The following is a 14,568-nucleotide window of genomic DNA, read 5'->3' as shown; positions in this document are numbered from 1 at the left end:
AATGATTATCAATTTTCCCTGAAAAGGAGGTAACTAACACCGCCCAGTCATTAGATGTAGCTGTTAGAGTCTGAATTTGTGCAGCGGTGTAAGGTACAATCAAGAGATGAGGGTCCCTGCCAAAATGAGCGACAGCTGCTTTTATTCCCCGAAGTGCGAGCTGCGCGACAGCATCAGGATACCAATCAATGATCTTAGCAGGGGAAACATTTCGGTGAACCCAAAGCAATGGCCCATGCTGCCATAAGACGGCGGTCGGTAACTTAGCCGTTTTAAAGACACATAGGCTGAATGGCAATGTCTCATCTATGCGATGCAATTGTGCATCCTGCAAGGCCTTTTCCACTTTTTGTAGGGCTTGACAAGCAGCCGGAGTAAAGCTTCTGGGGGAAGAAATATGAGACTCACCTTCCAGGATGTCAAAAAGGGGTTTTAAATCTACAGAGGGGATCTTTAAAAAGGGTCTCAGCCAATTTATATACCCCAAGAGTTTCTGGAAGTCATTTAAGGTTCTCAGATGATCCTTGCGTATTTCTATTTTTTGTGGGATTATTTTTGTTGGGGTAATTACTGAGCCCAGGAAGAGACGGGTATCTGAGACCTGGACCTTCTCTGATGCTATCTCCAGTCCCCATTGTTTTAAGTCAGCTACCAGCATGGGGAAGGCTTGTTGCAGGACCTCTATCTTCCTATGGCAGATAAGAATATCATCCATATAGTGAATCATAATTATGGATGTAAACTGCTTCCTTACAGGTTCCAATGCCTTTTGGACATACAATTGGCATATAGTTGGACTATTGGCCATGCCCTGTGGGAGCACCCTCCATTGGTACCTCTTGTCTGGTTCCATGTGATTGAGTGAGGGAACAGTAAAGGCAAACCTTTGCCGGTCCCGAGGAAAGAGGGGGATGGAGAAAAAACAGTCCTTAATATCTATAATAATAAGCTTCCAATTTTGGGGTAGTGCAGAGAGCAAAGGGAGGCCTCTCTGGACAGGGCCCAGAGGGCGCATTTGGTTATTAATAGCCCGCAGGTCATGGAGCAACCTCCATTTCCCAGATTTCTTTTTGATAATAAAAATTGGGGTGTTCCAGGGAGAAGTGGAAGTTTCTAAATGCCCCAACTGTTCTTGCTCCTGTATAAGTCTTGTGACTGCTTCCAGCTTTTCAGAGGATAATGGCCATTGAGAGACCCACACCGGGTCCTCTGTATTCCATGGTATGGGTCGTGAAGCCTCAACGGCCCCTAAATAAAACCCAGTCCTTTTCTACTTTGATTCCCTTTTTGTTCAATGGGCTCTATTCTACCTTGCTCCCTTCTGCCCAGGCCCCTTCCTGGTACATAGCCCATTTTTGTCATAATAGCTGATGCCTGAGGGGAATACTCATTGGTCAGGGTCATGCCCATGGCTTGTAACACATCTCGCCCCCACAGATTTACTGGGAGGGGCAAGACATAGGGGGTAAAGCGTCCCTGCCTGCCCTCGGTGCTCTGCCAGACCAAGGCGGCAGCACTAACAGCTGGAGAGGATTGATATCCAAGGCCTTGAAGAGAATGTGATGAAGTCACAGTAGGCCAGGATTTCGGCCACCAATGCAATGAAATGATGCTTTTGTCAGCCCCTGTATCTGTAATCCCCTCAAATTCTTTTCCATTAACCAATAATTTCATAGTTGGTCTCTCATCTAGGGGTATGGCCAGATATGCTGAATCATTACCGGTAGAGCCCAAGGCTCTTTTTCGGGAGGTGCAATTCTCTCTATCCCCAGGGGAGGGCAATAGCACTAATTGTGCGATCTTATCTCCCTGCTTTATGGAGAACACGCCCCGAGGGCTGGAGCAGAGGACCTGGAATTCTTCCTTATGATATGGATCTACGATTCCAGGATACACAATGAGTCCTTGTAAGGTCAAGGAACCTCGGCCCAAAATGAGCCCAATGGTAGTGGGGGGTAAAGGCCCCGGAGACTGGATTGGGACTGGCTGAACATTCATTTGGGGCATTAATAAGAAGTCGGAGGCGGCACACAGGTCCACTCCGGAGTGTCCTCGGGAGTCCCTTCCTTCTCTGAGTTGCTTTTCCGGAACTGGTTCCCATATTTCTGAGGGCCCTGGGACCATGGGCCCCGCAGCCCGTTTTTTGGTTGGGACGCTTTAGGTTCCTCCCTAGGGGGTAAAAGCCTACCTTTTATGTCCCGCACAGATTTGCATTCGCTGGCCCTATGATAACCTTTTCCACAGCGCCTGCACAACTCCACTTCTCTCATCCTTTCAGGGGCTCTACAGTCCTTTTTAAGGTGCCCTGTTTTTCCACAGTTAAAGCAGGCAGATGTATTTCGGCGCCTTTGGGTTTGTAAGATGGCTGCGGCCAAGCCTGCATTAGTAAGTGGCCCTCCGAGTTCTCTGCAGATCTTTAACCAGTCCTGTAAACCTTTACTTTTCCGTGGAGCTATGGCTGCTCGGCATTCTTGAGTTGCTTGTTCAAAGACTAATTGTTCAATCAGAGGCATGGCTTGTTCTGCATCACCGAATATCCGGCTAGCAGCCTCTGTCATTCTGGCCACAAAGTCTGAGAATGGCTCCTGGGGCCCCTGGACTATCTTTGTAAGATGTCCACCTGATTCATCTCTTTTTGTCAATGCCTTCCATGCTTTAATGGCGGCAGCTGATATCTGGGCATATACGCCCCAAATGTAATTAGTTTGATTGAGGGCATGTGGCCCCTGTCCTGTCAGCATTTCAAAGGTCCATTGTCTCTGATTTTCATTTTCTGCTGTGACATTGGCCTTTGCCTGTGCCTGGGCTGCATCATAAAAAAGAGCCTTCCACTCCATATATTGTCCCATATTGGGGAGCACTGCTTTTACTGTTGTCTCCCAATCAGTGGGTGTCATAGCATAGTTTGCTAGTCTTTCTACTTGTATTGTTGTAAAATTGGCATTGACCCCATACTTCCGGACTGATTCAGCCAATTCTTTAATCTGATTATAGTCTACGGGAGCATGTACTCTTGCCCCCTCATTTTCAAAGACTGGGAAAGCCATCTGCAATTTCCTTCGCTCCTCTAGTGGTAAAAAAGAGTCAGTACCATATAATGGGGGTGCTGATGGAAGCACACCCGCTGGATTAACAGGCGGTGGCCTCATATTTGCTTTTATTTTTGGCAGCTCCTCATCTAGCTCTGCTTCCTTGCTAGAGTCTAAAATCTCAGAGTCTGAGCTGCTCTGCTCCAAGACCTCTAGTTTCGTTGTAGGGCAGAGGCTAGGTTTTAAGTCTTTATTTCTCTTAAATTCACCGGGGTGTGACCGGTTATTCCCTATTTTCTCTCCCCCTTTTTTTATATCCTGGGGAGGGCCTTTTTCCTTGGACATGTCCTTCCTTTTTCGAGCTCCTATTCTCTCATCTCGTTCGGTTTCTGATATATTATCCTGTACCTCTTTAAGCATTTTTTGACTCTCTGCTACCATGGGACGGCAAGCCTCAATCTCTATACAATTTTTAATTAGGTCTCTCTGTTTTGAAGAGCCCATAATGCTGGAGGCTACCTGGGGTAAGCTTGGTCTCGAACTGGAACACCAGCCACGGTGGGCATAATATAAGACCAATGTGAACAAAATTAGAATAAAGACTAGAATTAAGGCTTTTCCATCCCATAGTGGTGGCAAATTAAAAGCAAAGTCAAAAGGGAAGGTGTCAGAATGAAGCATACCTCTCCGAACTTACCACCCTGCAGTTCTGAATCCGCCCTGTTAGAGGGGTCTCCGTGATGCTGGAGATGTTAACAATTCCCGGGTTTCGGCACCATTTGTCCCGCGCGCTCTGTATTTCTCGCCAGCAAGAAATCATACGCAGGACACTCGGATCCTTCTGCAGGAAAGCTTTAATGCGTCTTGAGAGGAGAGCATAAGCTTACCAGAGCGGAGACCCTGAACCAAGAAGCCCGTCCCCTAATAAAGGAGGGCAACCGCCGCCTTGGACATGTCACCCCATGATTGGCTGCAGCTCATCCGGCCATATGACGCCACGGAATAGGCAGAGATCAAGGAATGGAAATTTACCCAGCGCCTGCGCAATAATCTTGTTTACATTCGGTGCCTGCCGGATGCAGGCGCCATCTTGTAATGGAGAATGCAGGGACGGCTCCCTACAATGGCAGGGTTTCCCTACATCAATACACCGAATGAACATAATCCCTCACAGACATTCTAAGAGGCTAATCTTGATGTAGATAATTTTGAAAGTATGTACACACACACACACACACGCACACACACACACACACACACACACACACATATATATATATATATCACAAATACATATACATTTACATCATATACATATACATATACATGGACCTTAGCATGTCTTCTATCTCAATCATTTACTCTATTCTTAAGTTACATGAATTAAAATCACTTAGCATTACTGAAATAGATATCACTAGTAAGTCTGTGATAGACCAATAGACCAACAGGTTTTGTTCCCTCTAGTTGCAACTTTCTAAAATTTTGTATAGGCTGGTTTCCTTTGCAGTAACCATCCTCAACAAATGTATCTTCAATGCTGACCCACATTCCCCTTCATGCAAGCAGAAAATAGATGACCTTCCAGAAAAGTATTTCCTCACTCATAGATCTCACAATGTATTGAGAGAAATGGATACTCCAGAGAAACTCTGCAATCATGAAGAAAGGCTCCACACACACACAAAAAAAAACAGGGACTTCCCCTTGCCCTCTTTCGGATCTCTTGGCCTGGAGAATGTGGGCAGTTCAACTAGCTCCTAGTGAACCAAGCAATCCAGACTTTGCTGACATCACTGTGCTAGTCCTGCCCTCACTCAGGGGAGAGGTGAGCCTAAGCCTGGGTCTCAGGCCCAACTTCCATTTGCCTGCTTTGGGATCTCCTGGACTGGGGACTGTGGGCAGGTCCTCTCACTCCCAGTTGACCAAGAAATCCAGAATCTGCTGACATCATGGTGCTAGTCCCAACTCCACCAACCAAGAGAGGTCTAACTCAGACTGCTTGTACCTATTGTGAGACACATGTCCAATCATATTATTGGACATGCTTGCACCCACTGGAAGAGAACCTTGGAGCCATACCCACCAGGAGAGGAAGAGACCCTACATGTAACCATTAGAAGAAGGGATGGGATGACAACAATATAAGAACACATTCAACAACAGAAAGCCATATATGGTGCCAACAGAGTCTAGAGACTCTACACCTGCAAAAGCTGAACATCCCAACACAAATGAAGCAGAAGAGAACTACCTTAAACACAACATCATGAAATTGATTGAGACCCTAAAATAAGAAATGAAAAAATCCTATAAAGAAATGGAAGGAAAAACAAACAAACAAAATGTTAAAGAAATGTAGGAAAAGAGAATCAAAAATGGCAAGGAACAATTAAGACAGTACAAGTGTTGAAAGCTGAAATAGACACAATTTTTGTAAAAGCACAGTCTGAGTGACTGACTGAAATAGAAATGCTGGGTAAACAATCAGGAACTACAGATACAAGCATAAGCAACAGAATACAAGAGATGGAACAGAGAATCTCAGGTGTTGAAGACACACTAGGAGAAATAGATTTATTGACTAAAGAAAATCTTAAGTCTAACAAATCCTTAACACAAAATATCCAGGAAATACGGGACACTATGAAAGGCCAAACCTAAGAATATTAGGTATAGATGAAGGTGAAGAAACCCACCTCAAAGTTGCAGTAACATATGAAAAAAAAACATAGACAAAAACTTTCTCAACCTAAAGAAATACATGCCAATGGAAGTACAAGGAGCTTACAGAACACGACAAAAAGTCCTTTCATCCCATAATAATCAAAACACCAAACATACAGAAAAAAGAAGACTATTAAGAGCAGCAAAGGAAAAAAGCCAAGTAACATATGAATGCAAACCTCTCTGAATTACTCCTGATGTCTCCATGGAAACACAGAAAGCCACAATGTCATGGATAGACATTCTACAAACAGTAAGAGACATCAGATGCGAGAACAGACTACTGTACCCAGCAAAACTTTCAATCACTATAGATGGGGACAACTACACTCACAAAATCATAGGCAATATAATCCCATTTTACCAAAAGCCAAAAGAACAAGCGGGGTAATCCATGTACAATACCAACAACAAAAACAAATCCAAAATGAGCAATAATTAACACTCAATGGTCCTTAATTTTCTTCAATATTAATGGTCTTATCTCACCTATAAAAATACACAGAATGGATGGCTGACAGAATGAATACCAAGACACAATCCATTCTGTGGCATACAAGAAACACCTCAACTTCAAAGACAGACAGTACCTCAAATTAAAGGGCTGGGGTGAGATTTTCCAATCAAATAGAACCAAGAAACAAGCTGTGTAGCTATCCTAATATCTAACAAATTAGACTTCCAAGTAAAAACAATTACAAGAGACAAAGAAGGTCATTTAAAATTCATCACAAAAAAATCTCAGTATGAAGTCTCAATTCTGAACATCAATGCACCAACTAAAAAGCTATCACTATTCATAAAGGAAGCAGCACTAAAACTCATATCACACATAAAACCTCACACACTTATATGTGTGGAGACTGAAACACCTCACTCTCGCTTCTAGAAAGGAACATATGAAAGAAACTTAACATAGAAACAAAAGAACTAACTGAAGTTATGACCCCATTGGATTTAAGAGACATCTGTAGAACATTCCATCAAAACACAAAAGAATCTACATTCTTTCCAGTGCCACATGGAACCTTCTATAAAATCGACCACATACTCAGCAACATAGCAAACTTCAACAGATACAAAAAAAAATGGAATAACTTTTTGTATCTTATCAGATAAACATGCTTTACAGTTAGAATTCAACAACAAAACAAATTGTAGAAAAGCTACAAACTCATGGAAATTGAACAAAAGTCTATTGCACTATTCCTGTGTCAAGGAAGAAATAAAGAAAGAAATTAAAGACTTCCTAGAACTCAACGAGAATGAAGACACTTCATACCCAAAATTATGGCACACTTTAAAAGCAGTGCAAAAATGTTCACATGAAGAAACTGGAGAATAGTCACAATAGAGAATCAACAGCACAAATGAAAGCTCTAGAACAAAAAGAAGCAAACTCACAAAGGAGGAGTAGGTACAAGGGAATTACTGAATTGAGGACTGAAATCAATAAGTAGAAACAAAGAACTCAATACAAAGAATCAATGAAGCAAAAAATTGGTTATTTGAGAAAATTAGCAACATAGACAAATCCTTATGCAAACTTTAAAAAGGCACAGAGACAACATCCAAGTCAATAAAATTAGAAATGAAAAGGGAGGCTGCCTTCCTCTGCCCTGCTTGTAGACACCTGAGGCCTGGGACTGCTCACTGCTGATCCCATCCCAGCAGGATCCAGCCTACTGAGAGTCTACAATGTCCTAGTCACCTCCGCTGTCCAGAGGCCTAGGTGAGTTTGGGCCTGTTTCTGGCCCAACTTTCTCTGTCCTGCTCAGATATATCTGAGGCATGGGGACTGTTCATAGTGGATCCCATCCAGGCAGGATACAGCCCACCCATAGACTGCCAAGGCCACAGGGAGAGGAAAGACATCAGAGTATTGGACCTGTTTCCACCCACTGGAAGGAAACCTTGGTCCTGAACCCACAGGACAAAATGAGGCTCCTTTTACACCCACCGGAAGAAGGGATGGGAAGAAGACAATATAAAAAATATTTTCAACAATTGTAAAACCAATATGACACCAACGGAGTCTAGGGACACTACCCCAGCAATACCTGAACATCATAACACAGATGAAGCAGAAGAGAAGGACCTCAAAAACTATTTCATAAAAATAATAGAGGCCCTCAATGACAAATCACTTAAAGAAATGGAAGAAAAAAAACAAACCAGAAAATACAAGAAATCAACAAATATCTTAAGGAAAAAGTTCAAGACCTGAAAAGTGAAATAGAAACAATAAGAAAACACAAACTGAGGGAATGCTGGAAATAGAAAATCTGGGCAAACTATCAGGAACTACAGATGCAAACATAACCAACAGAATACAAGAGATGGAACAGAGAATCTCAGGCATAGAAGATACATAGGGGAAATAGATTCATCAATCAAAGAAAATCTTAGGAACAACAAATCCCTAACACAACATATCCAGGAAATATGGGACACTTTGAAAAGACCAAACCTAAGAACATAGATGTAGAAGGTGAAGAAACCCAACTCAAACGTACAGAAAACATATTCAACAAAAACATAAAAGAAAACTTTCCCAATTTAAAGAAATACAGGCCAATAAAAGTAAAAGACACCTACAGAACACCAAATAGAGTGGACCACAAACATGAGATCCCTAGCCAAATAATAATCAAAACCTAGATGGCTGTTAACTGAAGAATGGATACAGAAAATATGGGACATTTACACAATGGAGTACTACTCAGTGGAAAAAATAATGCAATCTTGAAATTCACAGGCAAATGGATAAAACTAGAAGAAACCATTCCAAACAAGGTAACCCAGTCACCAAAGGATAGACATGGTATGCACTCACTCATATATGGATTTTACAATAGAGCAAAGGATTACCAGACTACAATCAAAACCCAAACATACAGAATAAAGAAAGAATGTTAAGGGGTGCTAAGGAAAAAGGTCAAGTAATATATAAAGGCAAACCTATCAGAAATACACGTCACATTTGCATGAAAACACTGAAAGCCAGAAGGTCCTGGATGGTTGTTCTAAGAGACCCCGGATGCCAGCCCAGACTACTATACCCAGCAAAGCTTTCAATCACTGTAGATGGAGAAAACAAGATATTACATGGCAAAACCAGATTTAAAACATACATATCTACAAGTCCATAATGTTCTGGAAGAAAAACTACAACCCAAGGAAATTAACTACAACCAGAAAAACACGCAATACATAATCCCACTTTACCAAGACCCAAAGAATAAATGGGCAAAATTCCAACAACAAATCCAAACCAAACAATGAACAATCACTGGTCATTAATATCCCATGATGTCAGTAGGTCAGGACCACTGTTTCTGCAGGTTTCTCCAGCTGCATCTGGGACCCTTTGCTCATCCCTCCTCCCTTTCCACAACTGAATTCCAGTAGTATTGTTCAGTGCTTAGCTGTGGCTGTCTGTTTCTTCTTCAAACAGAAGCAGGATGAAGGCTCTCCCTCCTCTCCCTGTCCCCAGGCTCCCACTTTGGTTAGGGGTTTTTGTCCCATCTCCTTCTTCCAAAGACTGTGCAAATTTCTCATGGGGTACTCTTTGTGTCTTAGCTCCTCTGGGAATGTGGATTGTAGACTAATGATCCTTTGCTCTATGTATAAAAATCAAATATGAGTGAGTACATACCATGTTTATCTTTCTGTGATTGGGTTACCTCACTGAGGATGGTTTCTTCTAGTTACATCCATTTGCTTGTGAATTTCAAGGTTTCATTATTTTTTCCTGCTGAGTAGTACTCCATTGTGTGAATACACCACATTTTTTCCTATCCATTCTTCAGTTGCGGGGCATCTAGGTTGCTTCTATGTTCTGGCTATTACAAATAATGCTGCTATGAACATAGTTGAATATATGTCCTCATTGTATGAGTGTGCATTCTTTAGGTATATGCCCAAGAGAGGAATTGCTGGATCTTGAGGTTGACTGATTCCCATTCTCCTGAGAAACAGCCATATGATTTCCAAAGTGGTTGTAAAAGTTTGCACTCCCATCAGCAATGGAGGAGTGTTCCTCTTTTTCCTCATCCTCTCCAGCATAGATTATCATTATTGTTTTATTTTTTATTTTAGCCATCTGACAGCAATAAGATGGTATCTTAGAGTTGTTTTAATTTGCATTTCCCTGATGGCTAAGGATTCTGAGCACTTCTGCAAGTGTCTTTCAGCCATTTTGGATTCCTCTGTTGAGAATTCTCTATTTAGTCCTGCACTCCAGGTTTTAATTGCATTGTTTGGTAACAAAGAAAAATAAAAATGGGGGAGACAAAAGCTTAATTACCATGACACAAAGAACAAACTAGTGTAATTATGCACTCAATACCCCAAACCACAAGTTACCACAGTCTAAACCAAATATCTTGTTGGTTATTTATAAGAAGACATCCAATAGTTATTTCTTAGGCAAACACACCAGTGTCAAGGCAAAACACACAACAGCCAGGCCTTAGATGAACATTCTGTAGTTTAACTTTCAAGTAGCAATAATAGGCTCAAACTCTCTGACCTTATGTCAAGATGGAAAAGATCCACTTCTAAGGGCCCCGACAACTGCCCCTTTTAAATTTAGTTATTAATGCCTGTGCTTCTGTCACAAAACAGATGACTGTGTCTGTCTTAGGTTGTTTTCTTCTACCTTCCAGCCTTAACTGTCACTGGCACACACATTACTTTATGCATGCCCTGTTTGGGGCTGACTGGAGGCAAAAAGATCTTAACCATCTTTGACTACCATACTCTGTTTTAAAAGGTTAGGGGAGAGTACATAGCTTGATGCCATACACCTCTGAGTCAACGTTCCATCAAAAGTTCACAAAACTTGATAAGCATAGGCAAGGATATAGGCCAAGGAATTCTCATGCTCGTTTGTCTACAATATCTACTCTGAAAAGAATAAAGGATGACCAATATGGAATGGCCTTTTTAAACTGGTCCAGGATGCATCCAGTAGTTTTAGCTGCATAAGATCCAAGTCTGAATTTTTAATCAACTTGAATCTGAAGTCTCATTTGCATCATGCTAAATTTCTCTTAGAATGAGCTCTGACATTTTTCCATACATTAACACTCACTCACATAGTATAGCAAAGTTGTAAACATTAACAGGTCAATATCATAATTCTAGTATGATTATTAACACTGGACACACCATTGGCAAGATTACAATTATCATAATTTCCATTCAATCAAAGGACAACAAAATATTCTTGTGACAGGTAAAATGTGAGTATTTTTCCTCTCCCAAAGTCCAATTGCATTGCTGCTTCTAACTTCTGAAGATAAGTTTGAGCTGATATCATCCTTCAGTACCAACTACTGGCAGGAAAGTTTTGTTCCATTTCTCCCTATCAGTGTGTTCGGTCCCTTCAGTACCTCCAATTTGGCTTCTCAATCAGTTTAGCACCTCTTTCTGAATTCCAGTGATACTGTACTGAAGAGAAGTTTTAGCTACACCTTGACGCTATCATAACATTTGATTGTTCCAATGGGTTTCTTTTCCACAGAGAGGATGTCTATAAGGCACCTGTTCTATTTCAACAGTAGAAATGAGTTTCAACTGACAAAAATGAATTCCATGTTCCAAGACACAGGATGGATAAAATGCCACGCATTCAGACCTTGGCTGGATCCAGAATAGTCAAAACTCACAGAGGTCTAAGAAGTTGGTGCAGCAGGTTTGTTAGCAGGTTTGTCACCATAAACTCCTTCCCTTCTAGGTCTGTAGAATGATGACATCAGAAGATAAGAAATATAAGTTCAGCTGATCACAATGTAACTCATCTGGGAAGGCCCCAGCACTAATGATGGCATTGGGTCTGGCATTCATCTTCTCTACACACTATACCAAGCCACATTTCTTTCCTGTGAAAAAAACACAAACATACTCTTGACCCATATTAAAACAGGATTGGGTCCTTTACAACACAGACTGAGGGTATAGTTCCCCATTTTTTTTTGATGTTGTGTTTTCAAAGCTCCATGGGCACATTAATTATGTGCTCCATTTGAACTAGCACTTGTTTAGTAAATTTTGTGAACTGTTTAGGGGAACTAGGGCCATAACCACCCTTAAGAATTTCACTAAGGGGCTCAAGATCCCCAGTAGACAATTTTTAATACTGTCATAGCCACTGAATATCTCCCAATAATTTTTAAAATCATTCAAAATTTGAAAGCTTTTATAATCCATTAGCAGTTTCACAGATACTTGTCTGGGCAAGGCTGAGTGGAATGGCAGCTACCTAGGACTACAAGGGCTCATTAACTCCTCTCAAATCCTGCATCAATCTCCATTCTCCAGACCTATACCCAACCATGAAAATAGGAGAATTCCAGGGGGAAGTAGAAGGCAAGATATGATCATTATCCAGCTGTTCCTGTATTAACTGTTGGGCACCAGCATCCTCTCCTCTGCTAAAGGATATCGAACCATCCACACAGACTCCCTGTGCTCAAGGGCCATACAGCCTCCTGACACTCCCCACTAACTGGCTCCAAGTGCCAGCCACAGGAGGTGCAACCCACCAAGTTTTCCTGTCTCCTCTGCTCCTGGCTCTGTGGCATGGTGGTATCATGGGCCAGACTCAGCCAGGGTGGCAGAGAAGGTGACACCCAAAGAGTTATGGCAGGCACAGGGGCAGGCTTGGGCATCAGCAGGTCAGGCTTACTGAGAGGGTCAGGGGGAGGCCACAACTTCACTTCCCCAATTTCTGGTACAGCCCAGAGTTGGCTCCAGTGTGGGTAAGGAAGATTTACAAAATTAACAATTCTAAAAATTTTTGTACTTGCTATAGCTCTACAAGAGCGCCTATGGACTCAAAATATACCCAAGTAAATATACCATCAGCTGACTACTTTTTGATCCCATATCTAAAAGTAAATACAATTTTTATTCTGGAGTTTTCTTACCACAATTCACTTTTATCTGAGCATTCATGTTTCGTCTTTTCTCATATAGCACTGTCCATCCCTTCAGTGTTTGTGTCCCAGCCCCAGCATCTGTGGTACCAGCTGTAGTAATGCCAATTTGTGTGGGCATCTGTGTGGGTCACATATTGAGGTACCATTTGTCCAGTCTTGCTAGATAGTTTGGTCCCTACTTGGAAGGAGGTGTGTGGATTGCAGAAAGAAATAAGCAAGAGATAGAATCAGGAAGCCCCCAAATGAGTGAATGAATACTAGGATATGTCCCATCTTTAGTACTCAGAGATCTTATATACTTCAATCAAAAGGGGGTGGGGTAAAAGACTTCATTACCAAGATACAAGGAACAAACAAGCATATTTAGCTTCTCGATACTCAAAACACCAAGTAACCACATGCTATACCAAATATCCTGTTGTTAAGGTGAGACTCCTTAGGCCAAATATCCTGTTATCATGGCAAACCACACAATAGCCATACCTTAGGCCACACATTCCATGGTTCAACCTTAAAGGAGGAATAATAGGCTCAAACTCTCTGATCTTATGTTAAGATGGAAAAGATGCACTTTTATGAGCCATGGCAGACAAGTTAAAATGTACTCTGACCTCCACAAACATGACATGCCACATGTACACTTAGAAACATGCACACAGTTACACAAAGATGGAAGTAATTATCTAAAATGTAATAAAAGCTAAAATAATAATGGAAAGGAAAAGAAAAAACAGAGAAAAATTGTCACCAGTAAGTAATAAGGCACCTCAGAAATGTAAAAGCATAAATCCCTCATATTCAAGCAAAAAAGTTAGAGGTAATTTATTATATATAATAAACAGAAGGATAATAGTGAGTTCTGCTTTGCAGTTTTATATAAAGGTATTTCATACAAAAAGACATAAGAGACATGGAACCCATTATTTTTGCTAGGCTCGACATATGTTTTCCTGAGTGTTTCCTGAGTGTTCAGGCTCTCAGGCAGAAGAGGGAAGTATGAAGGTCCAAGGCTGTGTGTAGTGAAAGCAGCTGGTGAGATACTTGGAGGAAGTTTTTGTTGAAGGCTGAAGCACTGTGAGAGGAGTATCATAATGCTGCTGACAGTGATAGTCTCCCATGTCTTCAGCCTGGACACTGCTGATGGTGAGAGTGAAATCTGTCCCAGACCCACTGCCTATGAAGTGATCAGGGACCCCAGTGTGCTGAGTGGATGCATAGTAGATCAGTAATTTAGGAGCCTGCCCTGCTTTCTGCTGGTACCAAGCCAAATAGTTATTGCTACCAGATAAAAGACTCTGACTGGACTTGCAGTGGATGGTGACCTTGTCTCCTGCTGACACAGCCAAGGAAGATGGAGACTGTGTCATCAAGATATCTGCACAGACACCTGCAATCAGGAAAACAAATATCATGTATAATTAAAACACAGAATTTAATACATATCAAAATAGTCATTTAATGTCCTTTTAGTGCCATATTGTCAAAGTACTATGGCATAGAAAATATTAAACCATGGCACACATTCTAAATTTCTTGTACACAAAGAAGAGACTCTGAAAATACAATACTTTACTCACCAGACACCCAGAGCAGCATGGTCATGAGGACCTCATTGTGTGGCTCCATCTTGCTCCTCTGCCTGTCTGATGATACTTAGTTCTCACTATCAAGAACTGGTTTATAAACTCCAAGCAGCTGGTCGGGTTGGAGGGACGCATGCAAATCAGTCAGCAAACACAAAAGCAGATGCTTGGGCAGTATTGTGAGAGAGGCAGGTGTCAATAAAAAGGCAAATATACCATCATAGAAAGCCTGAGATACCACCTTATATGCCATCCTAGAGCCTTCATCCAGTAGCTGATGGA

General features: G+C 41.6%; 1 protein-coding gene and 1 gene segment (V, D, J or C); both read right to left on the bottom strand.

Annotated features, from left to right (window-relative positions):
• Positions 1-1,976: 1,976 nt before the first annotated feature.
• LOC113838604 (igE-binding protein-like) lies at positions 1,977-3,520 on the bottom strand. Its single transcript, XM_027434208.2, has one exon. The coding sequence runs from the start codon at positions 3,468-3,470 to the stop codon at positions 2,007-2,009; it is 1,464 nt and encodes a 487-aa protein (XP_027290009.1). The 5' UTR covers positions 3,471-3,520; the 3' UTR covers positions 1,977-2,006.
• Positions 3,521-13,680: 10,160 nt separating this feature from the next.
• On the bottom strand, positions 13,681-14,329 carry LOC113838600. The segment is given in 2 exon segments: positions 13,681-14,090; positions 14,281-14,329. Coding segments are annotated over 2 exon segments (459 nt in total).
• Positions 14,330-14,568: the final 239 nt, after the last annotated feature.

This window comes from Cricetulus griseus, unplaced genomic scaffold (assembly GCF_003668045.3).
Source record: "Cricetulus griseus strain 17A/GY unplaced genomic scaffold, alternate assembly CriGri-PICRH-1.0 unplaced_scaffold_1, whole genome shotgun sequence".
NCBI lineage: Eukaryota > Metazoa > Chordata > Mammalia > Rodentia > Cricetidae > Cricetulus > Cricetulus griseus.
Note: the sequence above shows the minus strand (reverse complement) of the source record. Positions and strands in the feature narration are given on the sequence as shown.

Excerpts from the sequence above, each read along its gene's own strand:
- LOC113838604 (XM_027434208.2), bottom strand. The coding sequence starts at position 3,470 with ATGGTAGCAGAGAGTCAAAAAATGCTTAAAGAGGTACAGGATAATATA.